Here is a 23,144-nt window from a genome sequence, read left to right as displayed (position 1 = left end):
TTATCTGACTTATAGCACTTACAAAATGCTTGGGAAGGTGATCATATCCTACATTCTTGGTTTAAAGCTGGATGAGCCTGGATACAGGATTTTCTAACCTTACCTCTTCTTTAATTCAACCTATATTCATTTACTCATCTTGATCTTCAAGTAAACTCATGCTACAAAACTGTGTCATTAAATAGATTTCTTCTCTTCAGCATTTCAGGAAAATCAGCTCCTTGATTGAAGCTGATGAGAGTTTAGGGAGCTTCTTCAAACAATTTATTATTTGCTGACTCCCACAGACTCACATCCAGGGCTCCCATCCCTCCCAAGTCCTACCAAGGATGTTGGGGTCTGTTGCCTGATCAATCAGGCACTTCACTTGCATCTCCTCTGAAAGTCCACTCTCTGGTTCCTGAGCACGAATATTGTGACCTTTGCTTCCTCGTGCAACAGCCATGTAATCCCTGAAGGCAGGTGACTTCTCGTGGCCCAGAAGTAACTCATCACTGGAAAAAAGAGGAAATAACCGTGAAAACACAAACCACACCTTACTTTTGCTCTGCTGCCTGAAATCTTTGCTTTCTCATCCTAACATTTTCTGTGGCTCATAACCTTGCAGTTGAAGATCAGATGTGTGGGGGACACAACACAAATGTTGTGGCTACTAACATTCATTTACAAGTTCCAGGTCGTACAACTACCCCATATTTCACTTTTTTTTTTTGGAGACAGTCTCACTTTGTCACCCTCAGTAGAGTGCCATAGTACCACAGCTCACAGTAACCTCAAACCCCTGGGCTCAAGTGATTCTCTTGTCTCATCGTCCCATGTAGCTGGGACCACAGGCGCCCACCACAACGCTTGGCTATTTTTTTTTTTTTTTTAGAGACAGGGTCTCGATCTGGCTCTGGGCACCCGCCTCAATGCCCACCTATTTTTTTCAGAGACAGGGTCTCGCTCTGGCTCTGGGCATCTGCCACAACACCCAGCTATTTTTTTTTAGAGATAGGGTCTTGCTCTGGCCCTAACCTCCCTAGAACCCCCAGCACCTGCTCCACCCCACTTTTGATCATAGTCACCCTGGTGGTAGAAGTGCTCACATTGGCATTTCCCTGTTCATATCTGCCAGGAGCATTTTCTCATGTGCTTCCTGCCCATTTGTATATTTTCATTAGAGAAATGTCTGTTTAAGACCTTTGACCATTTTTAAATTGGCTTATTTGTCTTTTCAATATTGAGGTGTAACAGTTTTTTAATGTACTCTAGATATGAGTCCCTTATCAGTTATGTGACTGGGTCATGAAAGTTTACCCATAAATGTAGGAGTGTTAGCGTCTCACTATATGGCCCTTCGGCAGAGTGCTGTGGCATCACAGCTCACAGCAACCTCCAACTCTTGGGCTCAAGTGATTCTCTTGCCTCAGCCTCCCAAGTAGCTGCGACTACAGGCACCTGCCACGACACCTGGCTATTTTTTGTTGCAGTTGTTGTTGTTTAGCTGGCCTGGGCCAAGTTTAAACCCGCCTCCCTCAGTGTATGTGGCTGGTGCTGTAACCACTGTGCTACAGGCACTGAGCTGAGATTAAGTTCTTTAGTCCATTTTGAATTAAGTTTTACATATGGTGTGAAATAGTATCCAATCTTTTATGGAATATATCATTGTCAAAAAAAAGTTGACCATAGGTTACCATTTACTATTTACTTAATTCTAAAATCCAACATTTTTTTTCCCTTCCACTTAATCATCTTTATACATTTCTATTGGCTTTAGAGCTCAACAAGAGAAATTAATAAGTTGACCTAAAAGGCCAACCCAATTCTCATCTAAAAAGCCCACACTGTGTTTTTCACACCTACATGCTGAGCCCATCAAGATCAAACACCCAAAATAGGATAAAAGAAAATCTAAACTCTAACTCTCCTCATGTATATAGCAAAATTCTGGCAACTGTTTAAGAATACCCCTCCATTCCTCAGACCAGCTCTGCTGTTCCAGGAATAGACTAAGCCTGAGCCAGTGCAGTGTCTACCTTCTGGGAAGCTGCCTCCCCTTACCTTCTTGTCTGCACAGCAAGGCCGGCATGCTGGTTCTGCAGACCACACACACAGCACCCAGCCCCTTGTGTACACACTGGTTCTTCAAGGAACAGCAGCACATTAGTGTTCTGTTTGCTTTTTGCAACAAATAACAATCTTACCAAGTAATAATGGCTGGATTGGCACCTGCTAACTTCCTTTTAGCATAACATATTTTCTGTCGGGGATACCAATTTTTTTCAGTTACATTTATCTCTTGAATCCATGATCCTCCTTTCTCCAGCATTTTTCGTTCAAAATTCTAAAAGAAAACATGATTTTCTGTTTATTTTACCAGTATATACAATCACATTCAACCACAGCCAGGAATAGCTCGATAGCTTCTCATGCAGCACTGTCACAGTGACAAAGACCACAGGAGGCTTTGGTGAGGCCTGACAGGTTGGTCCCTGTAGAGGAAGCAATGTGAGGCCTGAGTCCTTGGGGCTGTGCCAGGACAGCCTCTGTAATCTAGAAAGCACCATCTACCTGTATTATCAAGGAAGCCCTCAAGTGAAAAAGTTTTTAAATTTAAAGTTGTATCAAAGAGAAATCAGATCTACCACCACCAATAGGTTCATATTCCCTTTCCTAGTCAGAAATAACTCTGTTTAATCTGAGTTTTCTCCAAATAAAGGTTTATTTATTTTAAGAAGAGACAGGGTCTTTCTCACTTTGGTGCCCAGGCTGAAGGGCAGTGGTATGATTACAGCTTACTTTAAATTTGAATCCTTGGGCTGAGGTGATCCCCCTGCCTCAGTCTTGTGAGTAGCTAGGATTATTGGCGTGCACCACCATGCCTGGATAATTTTTAATGTTTTTGTAAATTGGCAGGGGAGGGCGGTCTTAGTATATTGCCCAGCTGGTCTCAAACTCCTGGCTTCCAGCAATCCTTCCATCTTGGCCTCCCAAAGTGCTGGAGTTATGGGTGTGAGCCACTCCACCCAGCCCAAATAAAGATTTTGCTTCTTAACTGGTATTCAGGCCAAACAATTCTAAATGTTAAGTTTGAGAAATGCTATACAAAACCATGTAAATATTTTCATATATATGATTTGGTACACTTCTACCACTTCTGCAAGAGACACTGGGTCAGTCCTTGGGACATTATACTGAAAACGCAAAGTACATGCAAAACAAAGCTTACTTTCCAGTCAAAGGAGGGCTCCTTTACAAATACATCCATGGTGTCAGTGAGCAGGCCAGGGTTGGCACGGAAGGCCCGCAGGGCATGCACCATGATACAGTACAAAAGTCCTGTCTCCTTCATTGGCAACATCAGAGTGATAAACTGACGAGTTAGGCGAAAAGGCATCAACTCAGGGACTGGGAGAAACTGAGTAAGAGAAAAAAGCATGGAAAAAAGTACAAATCTCAAAGTATTGACACAAATGCAGCATCCTTTCCTAGCGATTATTCATTTAGTTAAAAATAAAAACTCTACTTTTCTTGAAATTAGCTGCAGAGATCTGAATTACTGTGCCTAAAAGTAATCACCACATCAGCTTGTATCGTCCTGTCAATGCAAAGTCCTGTGTGTGGGGCCACAGAGCTTGAGGGACTTAGTGGTGTGATCCAAACATCCAGAGGTTAACATCAGAGAAAAAATCTGTATCACATTTTGATCACAGGGCTTCTTTAATCTCCTCAGAGCCCTGACTTGCTTACAGGACAAGTTTACTCCTGGCTCTGATTATATAATTTATCTCCACCTATCTGAACAAGGCCGAAATGAAGTAGGCCCTATCCCTTTCTCTACAAATGTCAGGTATAATGACCACAACAAAACTAACCTAACTGATAATGCCGTTTCTTCTTTAAAAAGCATGTATTTCTAGAGGTTGCCAGTCACAAGACAATCCCAGCTACCCAGATAAGAAAGAGGGCAGCACACCTGGGTAGCGGATCCAAACGCATGTCCAAAGTCAATCCCAATCATGTCACCAGTCTCCATGGACACCATGAAGTTGTTCAGGTGTCTGTCTCCAATCCCGAGGACCCAGTGGCTGACACACATCAGAGCATGTGAGCTGGCGAAGTGGGAGCGGAGAGCCAGGAAGGCCTCTGGGCCTGTGCTCATCCGCACAAAGGCCCGCCTGAAAGAAAGACACTGTCTGTAGTCTCTGTTGGGCCACCACATGGTGATGAAGTCAGAGGCACATACTTACTTCAGGAGACCCACTGGCACTTTGCTTTCTCTTTTCCTGAAAGATGTGACTGTTTCAGTACGATTTGCTCTCCTGTGATTTAATAATAGGAAACATCTCATTGGAATAGATTTCTTGTAACTTGAAATTTAAGTTTTAAACTCTTTGTTTATACTGAAGCTCAAATATCAAATAACTAGGTGTTGATAATCTCTCTGAGGCAAAACTTTCTAAGAATCAAAAGTAAATATGCAACTTTTAATAAACTAGTTAATACAAGAGAAAATTAAAAAAAAAAAACTTACTTATACATGAGACTATAAGCTCCAACATCATGTCTTCCTGACATTTTTGCCAGCCAGTCTTTATATTCACCCACTGGTGCTCTGGGGTCATTAACAAGTAGAAAAAGAGGATTTGCATTAGAAAGATATTTCGTGTTATATGATTTCAGGGGAAAAGTCATTGGAAAATGGTGAAAGTGAAGGAAGAAAATAATATGACTTTTGATTATATTTAAGGTTAACACTGAATCCATGTTATTCTGGACCTAAAATTCCGATGTGCCAATATTCACTCTTAATTACTCCCACAGACACTCAAGCTATTTCCTACGCAAAAATTCAAACAAAACAATCAGATACGATAAATTTCCTGCTTCATACAGAGAGAATAAGATGAGCTAAACATCAGCATGTATTAGCTGGGCACACGGTTCTGTTAACTCTGATCTGGACAGAACCATAACAAGAGGCCAACAGCACCCTAGGCGGCTGCTGAAAACAGGGCAGTAGGGCCACATCATTACCACAGGCAAAAAGCCCACATAGTGATTGTGGAAGATGAATTAAGTCTGTTTTTGTCCTTATTTGCACCATTTCATATGTAGTTACACACAAAAACCATATTAAGTATAATGAGGTATTTTCTTAAATGACAATAGATGCTTAAATTTGAAAAGCTGTTTAATAATGTTGCATAGGAAGAAGGTACTCTGTGATATATATATGTATAGGTACTTAGTTTTTGCCAAAAGCTTTCATAAATTTCCCCCCTAAAAGTCTAGAGATAGAGAAATTTCAGAACATGGGAATTACTTCAGTTACATAAAGTGAATCTTTTCTGAGTTGCTACTTAAATACGTCACTCCATCATACATAATCACAATTTTCTTAGTTTAAACTAAGATGAAATTTCTTACTTTCTTTTTTTTTTTTTTGAGACCAAGATTCTTAGGTTGTAAAAAGATAAAGATTCTTAGGTTATGCTAAATTAAGAAAAAAACAGCAATGATTTTATTAGGAGGGGGCTGAAGTGCCTTGTTTTAAAAAGGTAGTTCTAGGGAGTAGCACCTGTGGCTCAGTGAGTAGGGCACTGGCTCCATATACCAAGTGTGGCAGGTTCAAACCCAGCCCTGGCCAAACTGCAACAAAAATGTAGCTGGGTGTTGTGGTGGGTGCCTGCAGTCCTAGCTACTCAGGAGGCTGAGGGAAGAGAATTGCCTAAGCCCAAGAGCTGGAGGTTGCTGTGAGCTGTGACACCACAGCACTCTACTGAGGGTGACAAAGTGAGACTCTGTTTCTTAAAAAGAAAAAGGTAGTCCTAGGGGGAGGGAGTTGGGGTACTCTCACTGAATAGGTTGGTAGGGGGGTGCATATCTTTTGTGTGTTGGACATAACCACAAGATAAACTCTACCTAACAAAATCAAGTATTTTGACCTGGTTGCTTATACCCTCACATTAACCTGAAATAAATTTAAGGTAGTCCTGCCAGGCATGAGGACACTTGTAATTCTAACACTCTTGGAAGCTGAGGTGGATGGATTGCCTAAGCTCAGGAGTTCAAGACCAGCCTGAGCAAGATCTTGTCTCTGCTAAAAATAGAAAAACTAACTGGGTGTTGTGGCAGGTGCCTACTGTCCTAGCTACATGAAGGCTAAGGCAGGAGATCACTTGAGCTTAGGAGTTTGAGGTTGCTGGTCCTAAGTTATTTATGCAACTCCACTTTCCAATTCTACCAATGCCTCTCTCCACCTCATGCATCTCACAGACGGGGGTGCAGCAGCTGGGAAACAGCACACCTGCTCAGAGCTCCCACTGTGAGTTAGAACATCAGTGTTAGGGCAAGAGGTGGAATTTATGATTCCAAGAAGTAGTGCTGATCAGTTTCTCTGTCTTCTAGGTAAAACAGAAACAATTATAGGCAAAAGCCTCAAATGTGTGAAATTAAAAGTTGGTGAGCACTGCCATATTTAGCTAACTATTACCTGGGAATATGAGTTTGATAAGAATATGCTTAATTTTTTTCAGAAATTGTTCCTGACTGATGAGAATGTTGCTCCTGTTGAAATACTTTTAGGAAAGAATGAGAGGATAAGGAAGAGAGATAGGCTTTGTGGCTATTTCTGACCATTTCCTCTTCCTTCATCCTGTAGCTCATCACCAAAATCTGTCAACTTGACGTTCACTACTCGATCACACCTGTTCTTATTTTTCTTTACAGAAACAAAAAGCAAATAAAAATACATGTTCACTGGAGAAAACTTGGAAAATACAAAAAAGGATAAAGCAAAAGCAAAAGCACCCATATTGTGACACAGAATTAATCACTGGCCTCAGCTGCCCCGAGTGCAGGCTGGGGGGCGGAGGATGCGTTTTCAGCTCTCTGGGGCTTACCCTCCTCGTCTGTACAGAAGCAGTAACAGCACTTACCCTGCAGGCTGCTGTGAGAAGTGAGGGAGTTCAGAAGCAGGAAGAGCTGAGAACAGTGACCAGCATACAGAAAATGTCTAATTAGATGTTAGCTGCTAATCTTATTTTTAATTCAAGTTTTCTCCTTTTACAAAGTTAATGTTTTTTGTTGTTTAATACTGCTGTTTTATACTCTGCACTGCATTAATTCACCCAGGCAAAGCAGATGAAAGAGCAGGCTGGGTGGCCGAGCTGAAGGAGGAGTGGCCTGGCTCATGTTACCTCAAGTGTGCTGCTCTCTCCTCTGGTGACATGCTATTCCAGAGAAGGTCCTTCAAGGTGATAGTATTTTCAATCCATTCAATTAATCCTAATCTGAAAAGGAGGGAAAAAAGTTTATAAATAGGCCTGGCACAGTGGCTCACTTTTGTGATTCCAGCACTCTGGTAGGCGAGTGGATTGCCCCGTGTCTAAAACTAGCCAGGCATTGTGGGGGGCACCTATAATCCCAGCTACTCGGGAGGCTGAGGCAAGAGAATCAGTTGAGCTCAAGAGTTTGAGATTGCTGTGAGCTATGACGCCATGACATTACCGAGGGGGACAAAGTGAGACTGTGTCTCAAAAAAAAAAGAAAAAAAAATTTACAAATAAATCCGAACTGTTTTTTCCTCAGTAGAAAAAAGTCCTATAGAAGCAGAGCAGAAGGGATTTCTCACTCATTCTCCACTCACTTCCCCCTTGGTGTAGGGTGTCCAACAGCTCTGCTAACGCTCTTTCTGTGGGATCCACAGCCCTGCTTACAAGTGTCCCCTAGACCCAGACGCACCTGGAGGTCATGGGCACGACACGGTATGTCCTTAGCTGCATGTCTCTCTGACTGCAGGCAGCGTCACCGGACAGGATGAGGTTCATGACCTGGAAGAGCTGCTCAATGCGCTGGTCCTGCCGCAAGTCCTCACCCCCCTTCACCAGGAAAGGGTATTCTCTCTCATCGTGGCCTCGGATAACAATGCGCTTCGGTTTTCTGAGGGAGGCCATTACTTTTACCTTTGAAATCAACCGTCAAGAGTGGAAAAGTTAAGGCTGGTTGTGTGCGTGCCTCATAGAGAGACCTCTGATGGACAGTCAGCTGAGAAGAACAGAACACCAGGCCAGCAGACTCCAGTGCCAGAGAGATATTTCTGTCACCAAGCCAGCTGGACTGCTGCACTGCAGTCACTTTGTATTCCTAGTCATGAATAATTACTTATAAACGCGCATATCCTTAGCAGCAAGCAAAGCTAATGTGTAGATTTTCCATAGGAAGGTAATTCTACACGTATTTTACAATGGATGCCTAAAGTTTACTCTCTGGGTTTATTAGATCCTTAAGTATAATTGTTTTTGGTTTTTTTTTTTAGACAGAGCCTCAAGCTGTCCCCCTGGGTAGAGTGCTGTGGCATTATAGCTCACAGCAACCTCCAACTCCTGGGCTCAAGCGAGTCTCCTGCCTCTGCCTCCCAAGTAGCTGGGACCACAGGCGCCCGCCACAATGCCCAGCTATTTTTTTTGGTTGCAGCCGTCATTGTTGTTTGGCGGGTCCAGGCTGGGGATTCGAACCTGCCACCTTAGGGGTACGTGGCTGGCGCCTTAGCTGGTTGAGCTATAGGCGCCGAGCCAGTATAATTGTTGTTGAAATTCTGCAGATACTATGTTAAGAAATTCAGTAAACAATAGAATCAGAAAACTCCACACATTTGAGGTCAACACAGGAAGTTAATTTTCCTTTTTTAATAAATACAAATAGATTATTTTCACATCTGAAGAAGCACACCATGGCAGTGACAGGCTACAAACCCTCACACCTACCCTCTCGTCAAACCCAGCAATGCGTGCGTGGTATTCAGGCAATGGTTTCCCCCTGCCATCATACTGACCTGAAACAGAGCAGACAGCCTTGTTTATGTACAGCCTGTTAGCCTGTGTAATTCAAAACATGTCTGTTGATCTAGCAAATAAACTAACAGTAAAATTTTTTACCACAAGTTTTCATTTAAAGGAAATGGATTTATGCTTTTTAAAAATGTTATCATGCCTCAATTTGACTGAATGGAAGTTAGCTTCCTGTTCTCTGAGCACAGATAAATTCCAAATAGAAAAACAAGAAAGACTAGAAAACTGCATTATTCAAGGTGAACCATGATGCACGTCATGAGCCTCACAGACTAAGCCTCATGAGTTTTTCCACAGACTGCAACTGCTGTTATTAACACACAAATGTCTCCAAATATGCTTTCTTATACCTTCCAGAACAAACGTGAATGGCCAGAATAATTTTTTTTTTCCTCTGGCAAATTCCAGGAAGCAAGCTGCATTTATACCTATTTCTGAAAGGTTTTTCAGGAGCAAAGCATGAATATATTCAGAGGAAATCTAATTACGGATTATCATTATTACTAAATGGAAATCTGAACACTTGTTATAATCAGGAATATAAGGAAACTATAATCTCATCAGGCATTAGTAAAGTACACTAATTAGTAATCTTGATTTTTTTCAGCAGTGAAATTTCAAATCCTTAAAAGAGAAAGAACGTCAAGATCCAATATCATTATTTCAGAAAACAGGAGTTTCTGCTACAGCACCGTTATCCTTGAACACAACCCGCCACCCTAAAGTGACTCACCAGGAACCTCAAGCTCCTGTCTGAGGAACTCCACCTGGAAACTGCTCATCCAGGGTGAGCACTCATGCAGGTTGCCGGGCGGCCTTGAGGCTGGGCCCATGCGGCTCAGCAGTGCATTGGTGATGTTGGCGAAAGTGCCCGGCTGCATGTCTGGCAGCTTACAGCCTCCTTTCCCAAAGTGCTTATCAAATTCTTTCCCAAAGGCCTGAAATTAATAATTTACAGTAAAGATTAGAGTTTAGTTTGAACTTTTATAATGTTTGTAATAAACAAGTACCCAATTATACAGCTTTCTTCTATGCTTTTATAGTTTTGCTTTCCGTGAATATTTCAATATTCAAAGCATCTGGAGGTGACCTTTTGTTTGCTTCTTGTGTCCCTTTAGAAATAACATGGTTAGTGGTAACTTCTAGTTATAAATTCTAAAAAGAGCTTCACAACCTTAGCAAAGTCATCTAACCTCTGTGTGCCACTGTCCAGTTATAAGTCTACGTGATTTTAATGACATGAACAATCAGGAACAAAGTTAAAAACAAAACAAACAAAAAAAAGAGACCAGCTTACTAAAACAAATAGCCTGTAATTCTTCATATTAGCTGGGAATAATGTAAGAATACTGCTTGATTGAGACAGGTCCTACACGCCATTATTTTGGCTCATATACCAAGTACCAACACTATTTAGATAATCTCTATTTTCAAAACAATTATTATTAAAAGTACTCTACCTTGGAATATATCAAATTCTTTGTATTGGCCCCTACTCGGATATTTATTTGAATTTTAATCCTTATGTCTGTCCAATTAAAAATAAACATGAGTATCTAGCAGAAACTCAATAGTCAAGATTTCCATGATTATCTTTAATTAGAAATTTTTTTACACTTCTGCATAGATAAGGACACAATAAACAAAGAAAAGAGGCAATCTACTGAATGGGAGAAGATATCTACAAATCCAACAAAGGGCTAATACCCAGAATCTACAAAGAAACTTAAGAAAATTAATAAGAAAACGCCCAAAAAACCAATTAATTGCTGGGCAATGAAGAAGACAGATGAACGGGCAACAAACATATGAAAAAATGTTCATCATTCCTAGTCATGAGAGCCCATCAAAACAACCTTGAGACATCACCTAACACCAGTGATATGAGGCCATATCACAAAGTCCCAAAGCTGCAGATGCTGGTGTGGACATGGAGAGAAGGGAACGTTTATACACTGTTGGTGGGACTGCAAACTAATATGCCCTCTTTGGAAAGAAGCATAGAAAATCTTTAAGGAGCTAAAAATAGACTTTCCATTTGACTCCACAATCCCATTACCAGGTATCTTACTTAGAAGAAAAAAAAAACCATTTTATCACAAGGACATCTGCACTTGAATATTTAAAGCAGCTCAATTCACAAGGGCAAAGATGTGGAAACAACCCCAGAACCCATCAACCCATGAATGGATTAATAAACTGTGGTATATGTATACCGTGGAATACTATTAAGCCATAAAAAGACTTCACATCTTTTATATTTACCTGGATGAAGTTAAAGAACATTTTCCTCAGTAAAGTATCTCAACAAGGGAAAAGCAGGCTTGGTGCTTGCAGCACAGTGGTTAGGGTGCCAGCTATATACTCAAAGGAGTGGCGGGTTTGAACCTAGTGGGGCCAGCTAAACTACAATGACAACCGCAACAAAAAATAGTTGGGCACTGTGGTGGGTGCTTGCAGTTCCAGTTAGTAGGGAGGCTGAGACAGGAGAATTGCCTAAGCCCAAGAGTTAGAGGTTGCTGTGAGCTGTGACACCATAGCACTCTACTGAGGGAGACACAGTGAGACTTTGTCTCCAAAAAAAAAAAAAAAAAAAGAATGGAAAAGCAATTGCCCTATGTACTCAATACTAATTTGAAACTAGTAGCTGAACAACTACAGGCCCTGTTGAGAGAAAAGCACAATTAAATTCAAGTAGGGGGGAAGGGGAAGAAAGGAACAGGATTTAAGTGCCTGACAGGCACAGCTTCTGAGTGAGGAGCCCAACTACAACTCAGACACTATGTAACAAATGCAAACACTGTGCCCTGATCATATGTACCCTTATTAATCCAAAATTTAAATAATTAAGTTAAATTAATTAAAATTAGTATTTAAATAAATAATAATTTAAAAAAATTTAAACCAAATTTAGAACTAATGCCATAACATAAATCTGGTATAAATGAAGTAGATGCTCTATTTTAAGACAATCCACTATAGGAAAACTGACATTTCTTCTTTGAAACTAATCTCTTCTTTAATTTATAAACGGATTAAAAATATAGAAACAATCTTCAACTCTTAGAATACATGGGAAGACCAGCTACTTTCCAGAAATAACGAGTACCACCATCGCATCCAAGAGGCATACTGCCCTTAGGAACCCTCTGAAGTGAAATCTGAGGCAACCTGTTTTGATACATTATTGTTTAAATTGATGCAAATTATTGTTCATTTGGTACCACAGAGAAAGTTCTGGATCGATATTTTAAGGCACAAGAAATTAAACTCTGAGCACATCGCAAGGCTGGAAGAACAGTGCAGGGATCTCTGCACTCCAAGGCCTGGGTTCCGCTGGCAGATTATAGGGCTATCTCACAGCACCTATAGGGAAAGGCAGTGGCCATGAATTCAGAAATAGCATGCAGTCTTTGCTGTGGTCTGCATAGAATTCTTCCATGTGAGAACTCCCTCAGACTGGCTGAGGGGACAGAGAGCTGCTAATGCAATGCTTTCCACTGCAGCCCTGGCTTCAGTGTCCTGTGTCCCCATCAACACTGAGTGAGTTGCCCACTCAGCTCCAGTGTCTTCGCAACAAGGTCTGGCAAAGTCTGCAAGCCCATCCAGCCCGTCCAGCCTGCCCGCTGTGGGCTGCTTTCGCACAGTTATGGCAGACACATTCTGGTGACTGTGTGGCTACAACGCCAAAACTTAGGTCTTTATAGAAAGAGCATGCAGGTCAGGGCTTACGAGAGAATAAACACTTTTCTAAGTCCACTCTACCATTGTATAAACTGTATCAATGTTGGCACATTAATCTTTCGTAGAACTTACCGTTTTGGGGCATGTATATAACTGTGCACTTTTTGCCTTGATTTTTTGAGAGAGAAACAAGGATGTGCATTATATATGGGTAGTGCTAATTCTGTATCTATATAAATGTTTTTAATTTTTATATTTATGCTCATGCATTAAAAATATAATTCTAGGAAGCAGTTACTATATCTGTATGCAAAATACCCTGGAATACAGTTAAAAGTGTTTTTGAACTTATGATGACCTTGCATTTTCAGACAGTAAAGAGAAGTATATTTGATGTATTTCTCCTCTATTTCTCTTCACATACTTTAAGTAGGAGCTAGCAATCTAGTTGATATTTTTACAAAAATTATTGGAAAATCTCTTGGGAAAAGTTGAAATAGTTTTTGCATAATGCAAGTTTTAAGCCTTGAATTTGAATTAAAAAAATTAAAACAAAAGATTTTTTACCTGGAAGTTTGGGCCCCAAATGTGGGTGTGTGTTATACTTGGGGACACACTGCACCCAGCATGGGTGCGTGTTCATTTACCCAGTGTGTACAGTGCCTGTTCTGAGGCCCTGGCATGTTGGAGAGCAACAGCACAGACATGACACAGCATCTGATGGGTCAAGAAGCAAAGTGTGGCCTTCATGTGCAGGGTATGTCCTAGGTCACTTAGCCATGGACAGTCCTGTGTGCAGTGGCATTCACGCTTTTAACTTAAGTGACCTCAAGTAGGAATGAGCCTCCAAAATCGGTTTTCACTTATCAAAAGTTTTACCATTCATTCATCTAACCAAAGATGCCTGTTTCACACCAAACAATGCTAGGTAGTGGAGAGAGACAAAGATGAACAAAATAAAACCTCTGCCTGCAAATCTAATTCAAGAAGCAAAAAGGTAGGAACAGTTAAACATCAAAGTGGCTTTACCTCTTGAGGATGGGCCACAAGAGCCAAAAAACCTGTGCATAGCCGCACGATGTGCAGGAGTGACCAGCTGGGTGGTCCCCAGGGCCACTGGCTGACGGCAGGACAGATGCTGCACACTGAGTGAGGTGAGCCCAGCAAACGCAAAGGAGCACAGCACTGAGCTGTGATACAAAGTGGGAGAACTTAGAAACTATCAAGCAAAATGATTTCATTTATATGAAATATCCAGAACAGGTAACTCCTTAGAGACAGACAGAAGTTTAGTGGCTGCCAGGGGCTGGTAATGGGGAATAATTGCTAGTAAATGGGGGGGGTTTTCCTTGTGGTGATAAAAATGTTCTGAAATTGATGTGATGGTCTCACAACCCTAGGAATGTACAATAAAATTACTGCATTGCCTACTTTAAATAGATGAATTAGGGGTGTGTGACATACCTTAATTGAGCAGTTATTAAAAAAAACCTAAAGGACCAACATCCTCCTTTGCACTACAGACTGGAACTTAAGAACTCTGGAAAATGAAGACAGAGACTTCTCATTGCCTCTATGCCCTGAAACTTCTTAAGGTTTAATATATAGACAGTTTGACCAAAATTGGGGAAAAATTATCAGTATGACCGAATGCTAAAAGGGAGACATTCTAATGTAGGTGCTCTAGGCAAGAAGGAAGGAGGGGGGGAAAGCTGCCTTCTCTCTGGAGCAGAATGAAGGGTGGAGGGTCAGGGTAGGCTCTAAAACAGAGGCTGGCGGTGACCCCTGAAGTCTGCAACCAGACAGATGGGCAGAGTCCAGATGCCCCACTCACCCAGGGATGCCTTCCTAAGGATGCTGTGTGATTTGAAAACAAATCTTACATTTATCACACTTGTCCTGGGCAAAACTCTTTGTAAGGGTTATGTTGCTCAATATCCTGGGACTTGGGGACTGGGTCTATCTTTTCCATTTATCTCCTGAGCATCTCAGATCATGCCCTGAACTTAGAGAAATGCTTAAAAATATTTATCTACTTATATAAGATACAAATATTTTCTTGATGCAATATTCAAATCATTTAGAGAATTAAAAGGACTAAATCACATATAACCTTCAAATCTAAGACTCTGAGCACAAAGAACAGAAAGTAATGACACCCTGACCTGACCCTGGCTTCTCAATGTTCACACAAAGCATCAGATCTAAAGTGTGTTTACAAATTCAACATTTTTAAACTAGGACTGTTAACAAATGATCAAATGTTAATACCGACAGTCACAACAATCTGCTATGATAAAGTCAAGTACACTCATACCTGAATAAACTTCCTTCTAAAGGCCCCCAGGCCTGGAGCCTTCAGGTCACCCAAGGCTGCATACATTCTTTCATACATTTTTTCAATTTTTTTTTTATTTACTGGGGTTTGTGCTAGTTCAACTTTTATATCATTGGTCCAGTCCTATGGAAATAAAAAAGAATAAAAAAGAAAAATGTCAAAGTAGAATACAACTAAGTTTTACTTAAGTTCTGTTGTTAATATATTAAAAGCAATTCCATTACCTTAAAGAGCAGGTCAGGGTTAGAGAGCTGTTCTAGGGCATTAATAAAATCTTGAATCACTCCTCCTTGATCCAATTTACTTTTAATCCTATTAAAAAAATTTACCAAGTTTAGGTAAACAAACATCTTCCAAAGGCCAAGGCCTATAATATACTAAGATGTGCATTTTATATAACATGTAAGTATATAATTTACATACTATATATACATGAAACCAACTATAAAATTGAGGGAAGGAGCAATTTAAAATTACCTCAGTGTTAATTAAATGAAGCATAAAGTATCTATTCTGTCAATGGGTAAGGTTCTCAGATAAGATGTTGACATTTTGATGTACACAGTTTGATATATAGTTTCTGAAATTATGTTATGAAAGAAAATGTCACTTCTTGACACACTTTCTTTTTTTTTATTTGAGACAGAACCTCATTATGTTGTCCTCAGCAAAGTACCTTGGCGTCAGAGCTCACAGTAACTTCAAACTCTTGGGCTCAAGAGATTCTTGCCTCAGCCTCCCAAGTAGTTGGGACTACAGGCATCAGCCACAACGCCCGGCTATTTTTTTTATTGCAGTTGTCATTATTGTTTAGCTGGCCCGGGCCAGGTCCGAACCAGCCAGCCTTGGTGTATGTGGCCAGCGCCATAACCACTATGCTATGGGCACTGAGCCCATACTCTCTTTCAAATGTTTCTCTCTCCTTTGATATTTATTTTTTTAATTATTTATTTATTTTGATACAGAGTCTCAAACCTGCAGAACCTATCTCATTTGTAAGCTCCCCCCCGACCCCCCGTATAGAGTGCTGTGGTGTCAGAGCATACAGCAACCTCAAATTCTTTGGCCTGAACAATCTTCTTGCCTCAAGGGACTATAGGCACCTTCCACAACACCCAGTTCATTTTTTTCTATTTCTTGTACAATGTCTCACTTTTGCCCAGGCTGGTTTTGAATTCCTGAGGTCAAGCAAACTACTGGCTTCAGCCTCTCAGAGTGCTGGGATTATAGGCATGAGCCACTGTGCGAGGCCTCTTCTTTAATTTTTAAATAGACAGCTCTGCTGCAGTTTTCTGTGAGATGTAGCAGATGGCAGGTACATGGCCAAGCCAGCACCAAACTTTCACAAAAGCTGGACCTTGCTCTTCTTGTCTCCCTAGGACCAAACACTCGAAATAATGAGGCTAATCAACTAATGACCAAAAAAAATCTTGATGGAGCCAAACTGAACATCATACATTTACAAAGTATTTGGGGGGTGCAAAGTACCAGTGCTTGACAAAAACTGCCTCCACTCATGAATCAACTGAAGAAGTGAGCAGATGGCAGGTCAGGCAGTCTACTAGTCCTCACCAAGAAGACAGTTCTTCTTGTATGTTTTAAATTAAAGGACAATTTCAGGAGCTGATTTCAAAATGTATCCCATCTAGTCTGTCTCAACAGATTGATGACTGTGAATGTAAGGGTAGCATGCTGTATGAATAATATTGTAAGATGAAAAGTAGTTTAAAACCAAGTAGCATACAGGCAATCCCCAAGTTATAAACATCTGACCTAGGTACACTCACACAAATGGAGTCTATTACAGTAAGTCCCCAAGTTACAAACACCTGACTGACGTGTGGCTCCCACTTATGAATGGAGGCTATTATAGGTAAATGGACCTGTTCCAGCCTACATACAAATTCAGGTTAAGAACAAACCTAGAGAACCTATCTCATTTGTAAGCTGGGGACTGCCTGTGCTCAGAGTAGATAGATTCAACAAACAGATACATAAGATTTTCTGTTCAAACAAAAGCTTACATATGCTTGCTTTATACCACACACGTTTTAAAAACTGTTATCTGATCAACCTAATTTTTCTGTAATATCACCTTGCCACAAACTCCTTATTCTTATGACCAGCAGAAGTATCTCTGAAGGAAAAGCTCTCACTGCTTATTATAAACGGGTACACAATGGCCTGTGGGTAGTTGTCGGCAATCTCCCCCACAGTGTGCTGCACGGCCACAGCCTCTTCCTTGTCCAGCAGGGCCACCATGTGGCTGGTCCAGCCAATGAACTGCCAGCATGGGACAGAAGACATCTGCAATACAGAGGATGAGGCTCTACACAGAGCATGACATTCAACATACAACTTATAGAGTAACATAAAACCCAGAAGTGTAAAATAAAAAGCCTTCTCTCCCACATATCTTTAGCTGAGGAAACCACAGATTCTCCCATTTTCTGTGAATGTGCATATGCCCTCCTCCAACAGGATAGGAATTGTTTTAGACGTGATGGTTTCTCTTATATGTACAAACAGATTTATCCTATCTGGTACTTAACCACTGCTGTATAATGAATACTGAGGGCATTTTCCAGTTGTCTGCTAATGCTGCTTAGATTTCCCAACTTACATGATTCTTTGCGTCTGTGCTGTATACCTACAGGATAAATGTCTAGAAAATTATAGTGTGAATCTTAACCATTGTAGGAAACACTGTTAGATTTACTTCCAAGAACATTTTTCAAATTTTCATTTCTAAAAGCATCAAACTATTTTCCAAAATCCTTACCCACAGTGGACCACGATGTCCTTTTAAAATCATTGCCTAACTGAAAAATGTCTGAATTTGCACATTTCATTAATTAGTGAGGCTGAACATTCCATGTTTAATTGTCTTACATACTTTAATCGTGCTTGGATTTCCCTTGATCATTTACTTCAGCACTCTTCTCTGTGCTGCAATTTTTTTTTCCATTTTTAAAAAAAAGTTTGTATGTGGCAATTTCTTTTCCTTTTTTGGGGGGGGGGCAGGGAGGGGAGATAGGACTTTGCTCTGTTGTCCAGGCTGGAGTGCAGTGATGTCAGCCTAGCTCACAGCAACCTCAAACTCCTGGGTTCAAGCAAACCTCCCACCTCAGCCTCCCAAGTAGCTGGGACTACAGGTGCCCACCTTGACTTTCTATTTTTAGCAGAGACAGGGTCTTGCTCTTGTTCAGTCTGGTCTTGAACTCCTGAAGTCAAGCTTTCCAGAGTGTTGGGATTATAGGCGTGAGACACCTTGCCTGGCCCAGCATTTTCATTTTCTGTATAGAACTGTTGAATTATTTTTTTGTTCATAGCTTTTGGTTTTTGTCTCTATTCTGAGACCATTTAAAATATGTTCATATTTCCTATAATACTTTTAAGGTATTAAAAGGTAAGATCTGCTGTCCTTGGAATGCCAGCATGAGAGAGGCAAGCTTCCTAACAGACCTGTGAACTGTGGACAGCATGGAGGGGGCAAGGAGGAGATGAGTTAGCACACACAACTCCTGGGAGCGATGGCAGCCAATAGCTGCAGGCCGCGGCATCTACCAGATGTCACGACCACACTGACTCAATACTCTGCTCATTTCCTAAAATGCAAAATGTTATTTTTATCATATATAAACATTATTTTAGAAAAAACCAAAGTCATGATAGTTATTTAACTATTTTTTTTCAGTTATCTTTAGGAAAAACATGTACGTGCTACATTTTTTAATTTAAGCTCCCATTCTTCAGAATCCACACAAGGTGGTAGGTGCAGTTAGGGCCCTGACAGTCACCCAGGGTCCCACAGCTTGGAGACTGCAATTATTTAAAAACTGACCATGTGAAGCTGAGAGTACCATGTGCCCCTTTCTCAATTATTCGATTCTCAAAGGCTGGCCCTGATTTCTGGTTACATGTCCACCATGGTCAGTAACAGGGAAACTTGGACGGGTTTGTCCCTTGTGCAGAGGAAGCCAGGGAACCCTTTCCAGCCACAGGCTGGGCCCCAAGGACAGGAGTACAGTCAGCCAGGGCCATGCTGGGTGGGCGAGGAGCAGGTGGTAAGGTACAGGCTGCTCCATGCCCTCATATGCACTCCCTGCACACACTCACGGGCTCCAATCCCTTCAGCCACAGGGCTGCTGGTGGCACTACATTCATCAGGAGGTGGGATGCAAGCTGAAACCACTCCTGCCTTTGGGTTCAACGCCAGACTGGGTAGGAGGCACCAGCTGATGTTACAGACAACAGCTGGGTCTGCTCAGGCAGCAAACTGCTCCACACAGATCCTGTCTTGTCCCCTCACATCCAACCTCTTCCATTTCCATGGGTCCTCGTTCAGAGAGTATTCTTATTGACATCCAAAGAGGAAAATGTGAGGTAATTAAAATTAAATTAAATTAAAAGAGGTAAAATTAAAAGAGGTAAAATTAAATTAAAAGAGGTAAATGTGAATAGTCTTTTACATCATGGGGCTTTTTTGTTTTTTTTTTTTGTTTGTTTGTTTTTTTGAGACAGAATCTCACTTTGTCATGTGGCATCATAGCTCACTGCAACCTCAAACCCCTGGGCTCAAGTGATGCTCTTGCCTCAGCCACCTGAGTAGCTGGGACTACGGATGCCTATCATAATGCATGGCTAGTATTTTTTTTTTTTTCTATTTTTAGTAGAGACGAGGTCTCACTCTTACTCAGGCTGGTTTCAAACTTCTGAGCTCAAGTGATCCATGTGCCTCAGCCTCCCAGAGTGCTGGGAGTGAGCTACCACACCCAGCCTTATACTGTTCTTCACTACCTATGTTCTTAGAATGTTAGAATGTAGCAGAACTCAGTGTGGAGTACAGCTGTGAGGAGGTAAGACCCCCCACAGCCTAGGGAGATGCTCAAGGAACCACTGTAACTGCTTCTTCTTGAACAACAACTTGCTTTTCTCCTCTGCCAGAAGTTGAGTAGCCCCTGCATACTTTCCCTTTTATCTTTTGCCTGAAGGCACATTATTTACTCCATGTATTAGATCAATCCCTTTAGCAAGCAACTTTGTTAAGATAAGTGACTTTGTTTAGATACTACATAATAAAACTGTTTTCACAGTTCAGTGGTGGCTACAGTCTTAGCTGCTCCAGTCCTCCAATCCCATCTTTGTCTCTTGTGTGTTTTATTTCCTCATTCCCCACCATTTCCACTCTGGTTTGTTCCCTCTCACTCTGGTTCTGAAAAACTCAGTACTGGCTGGGAAAAGCTGTAATATATGCACTGTACACACCAACATGTTTGGACAGAAGAATCTGTCTTAAATTCTGTAAAGCCCCTTTCCACACACTAGAATAAAGATACCAACCTCTTTTGTCATTAGGCTCAAGGTCTCTTCTGGGTACTGTTCTATAATCTGAAGTAATCTAGGAAACTTCAGCCTGGCCTCATTGGAATTTAATTTTAAAGCTTTCAACATTTTTTCCACCACAAGTGCTGGATACGCCTGCAGCTCTACAGAGTCAATAACTGTTAAGAACAAGACAACAGTCAGTGTTTACATAAAGGGTAAATTTAACAATCAAGTACCCTTTTCCTTTCTGGTTTATTTTGTAGTATGCCACTGTTTGCTTCCAAGCTACTACTTCAGATCAACATGTTTCCATGTTGAGAACCCTCCCTGGAAGCCCCTTCTGCCTGGGGCTCCATTTGTATCCTGGGCTAAGAACAGGCAGCTGCTGCTTACAGAATTTGCTCCAGGAGCAAGAGGCAGGCCAAGTGCATCAATAATACTGAAGCTGCAAGCAAAATATCAAAGTATAAATTAAGCAAATGAAAACACAGAGGACACAGCTTGACTGAACAAAAAATGCAGCTCATGTTGCTTGGAGATACCAATGTCTCTTAAAAGACAATAAATTTCTCTCACAGTATTTGTCATTTAAAAACAAGTAGGAAACTAGAAGTATCTACAAAATTTTTAGGACATTATGCCAATACCAATATAAATGAATGAACATTAACTTGTTTTTATGTTTCTCAATTCACCTGCTGCATTTTCTTCCTCCCGGCGGAGCTGCTGGTCACAGAAATCCACCAGCATCATGTAGGCCTTAGTCACCCCAGCTGTAGGCCCATGGTCCCAGGAGGAAGGCTGAGCTTCTTCAGCCATCTGCACAGCCGTGGAGAGGTGATGGAACGCTCTCTGGTACAGACCCGCAATCACCTAGAATTCATAAAGCCCTCAGGAAACCCATGAGTTCCACACAAGCTATCTCCACCTGCTCTACTTTCACTTGTTTGTGAGTCATAAGCAGATCAACAGCTCCAAAATAACACTGGAAGCGAGTTAACTGGAAAAAGGAGAATATGTCCTGGTTGTGAAGGACTAAGCAGTTCCAGTAAGATCCTAAGCACACAGCCACCAGCCAGACAAACATGAGACAGCCAAGGATAGGCCAGATAGCTCAACCACACAGAGCTGGAGCACGTCAGCAGGGCTGGGGCTCAGGGCAGACTGAAGATAGAGATGGGACTGGCTCCCCATGTTGACATCTGCCCAAATTCTAGTGATGTCTCAGAGAAAGGAGGCAAGGCCAGAGAACTAAAGTGAGGCCAGATAGGAGACATGAAGAGGAAACAGATAACCATCAAAAAAACAAAATAATCTGAAAAAAGCTAAGCAAAGTAGGCCCTAAGTAATGTAAGAAGAGGCTGATTCATCCCACAAGCTGAATGGCACATATGAATGGTGACTGATGGTTAAATTTCATTAGTAAGTCAGGAAAGAACTGTCTACACCATTCCAACGAAAATTAAAAACAAACAAACAAAAAAACCCCTCACTTTTAATAATAAAAAAATCTCTATCATTCAAACAAACAGGAAACACATGGAGTACAATTTTCGGCCTAAGAAATTTGGCTGTGCATAACTGTCAAATACACTTTGGAAACACAAGTGACGCTCTGATTATCACAGTGCTGTAGCCTGGGGACAGCACGCATGTCAGAGAGAGACAGCACATCAGAGAGAGACGGCACGTCAGAGAGACGGCACGTCAGAGAGAGACCACATGTCAGAGAGAGACGGCAAATCAGAGAGACGGCACATCAGCACGTCAGAGACAGACCACATGTCAGAGAGAGACGGCAAATCAGAGATATGGCACATCAGAGAGACGGCACATCAGAGAGAGACGACACGTCAGAGACAGATGGCAAATCAGAGAGAGATGGCACATCAGAGAGAGATGGCACATCAGAGACAGACCACATATCAGAGAGACATGGCACATCAGAGAGAGATGGCACATCAGACAGACGGCTCGTCAGAGAGAAACAGCAAATTAGAGAGAGATGGCACATTAGAGAGAGACAGCACGTCAGAGACAGCAAATCAGAGAGACAGCACATCAGAGAGATGGCACATCAGAGACAGACCACATGTCAGAGCCAGCCGGCACATCAGAGAGAGACGGCACGATCAGAGGCAGATCACACGTCAGAGACAGTTGGCACGTCAGAGACAGCTGGCACGTCAGAGAGAGATGGCACATCAGAGATAGCTGGCACATCAGAAAGAGATGGCACATCAGAGACAGCTAGCATGTCATAGAGAGACAGCACATCAGAGACAGACCATATGTCAGAGCCAGTCGGCACATCAGAGAGAGACAGCACGTCAGAGATAGCTGGCACATCAGAGACAGACCACATGTCAGAGAGAGACGGCATGATCAGAGACAGATCGCACGTCAGAGAGAGACGGCATGTCAGAGACAGCTGGCATGTCAGAGGGAGACAGAAGGCACGTCAGAGACAGCTGGCACGTGAGAGAGAGATAGCATATCAGAGAGAGACGGCATGTCAGAAGCAGCCGGCACGTGAGAGAGGCTGCACGGCACACAGCTGGAGACACTCATTTCTGCTCTCCTTACCTTCTCAGTACTCTCAGAGCTGCACCCAGAGAGGTCCCAAATCTTTCTAGCCTTGCTATCCTCGAGTCCAGCAAGGCAAGCTGGCTCACTGCTGAGAGCATCAGCTATAATCCTGCATGCTGTGCCCCGGAGAATGTTCTGATCATGGAAAGCCAGAACGTTTCTTCTTAAGTAGCTTGAGGTATTGTTCTCATCTGTTGGATTAAAAAAAAAAAATTTCTCCTGTAATTAAAAGAAGAAATTCATAGTGGAGAAAAGTTTTCTATTAAGAAATTAATTAAGGCTCGGCGCCTATAGCTCAACCGGCTAAGGCACCAGCCACATACACCTAAGGTGGCAGGTTCGAATCCCCAGCCCGGACCCGCCAAAACAAC

At 41.8% G+C, this 23,144-nt stretch overlaps 1 protein-coding gene across 1 annotated transcript in view; it reads right to left on the bottom strand.

Moving 5' to 3' along the window:
- Nucleotides 1-241: 241 nt before the first annotated feature.
- The window catches only part of PRKDC (protein kinase, DNA-activated, catalytic polypeptide), a 186,463-nt gene continuing 163,560 nt past the window's right edge, over nucleotides 242-23,144 (bottom strand). The window contains exons 71-86 of the mRNA XM_023508282.1: nucleotides 22,771-22,964; nucleotides 20,880-21,057; nucleotides 20,200-20,360; nucleotides 16,952-17,163; nucleotides 15,081-15,168; nucleotides 14,836-14,979; nucleotides 9,568-9,772; nucleotides 8,751-8,818; nucleotides 7,729-7,949; nucleotides 7,185-7,277; nucleotides 4,517-4,597; nucleotides 4,233-4,304; nucleotides 3,959-4,160; nucleotides 3,212-3,400; nucleotides 2,187-2,326; nucleotides 242-494 (exon numbers count right to left, since the gene is read on the bottom strand). Coding sequence (XP_023364050.1) covers nucleotides 290-494; nucleotides 2,187-2,326; nucleotides 3,212-3,400; nucleotides 3,959-4,160; nucleotides 4,233-4,304; nucleotides 4,517-4,597; nucleotides 7,185-7,277; nucleotides 7,729-7,949; nucleotides 8,751-8,818; nucleotides 9,568-9,772; nucleotides 14,836-14,979; nucleotides 15,081-15,168; nucleotides 16,952-17,163; nucleotides 20,200-20,360; nucleotides 20,880-21,057; nucleotides 22,771-22,964 — 2,453 coding nt within the window. The 3' untranslated portion in view covers nucleotides 242-289. The remainder of the gene's footprint in view (nucleotides 495-2,186; nucleotides 2,327-3,211; nucleotides 3,401-3,958; nucleotides 4,161-4,232; nucleotides 4,305-4,516; nucleotides 4,598-7,184; nucleotides 7,278-7,728; nucleotides 7,950-8,750; nucleotides 8,819-9,567; nucleotides 9,773-14,835; nucleotides 14,980-15,080; nucleotides 15,169-16,951; nucleotides 17,164-20,199; nucleotides 20,361-20,879; nucleotides 21,058-22,770; nucleotides 22,965-23,144) is intronic.

This window comes from Otolemur garnettii, unplaced genomic scaffold (assembly GCF_000181295.1).
Source record: "Otolemur garnettii isolate 467f Iridium unplaced genomic scaffold, OtoGar3 scaffold00237, whole genome shotgun sequence".
Taxonomy (NCBI): domain Eukaryota; kingdom Metazoa; phylum Chordata; class Mammalia; order Primates; family Galagidae; genus Otolemur; species Otolemur garnettii.
The sequence above is the reverse complement of the archived record's forward strand: the minus strand, read 5'-3'. Positions and strand labels throughout refer to the sequence as shown.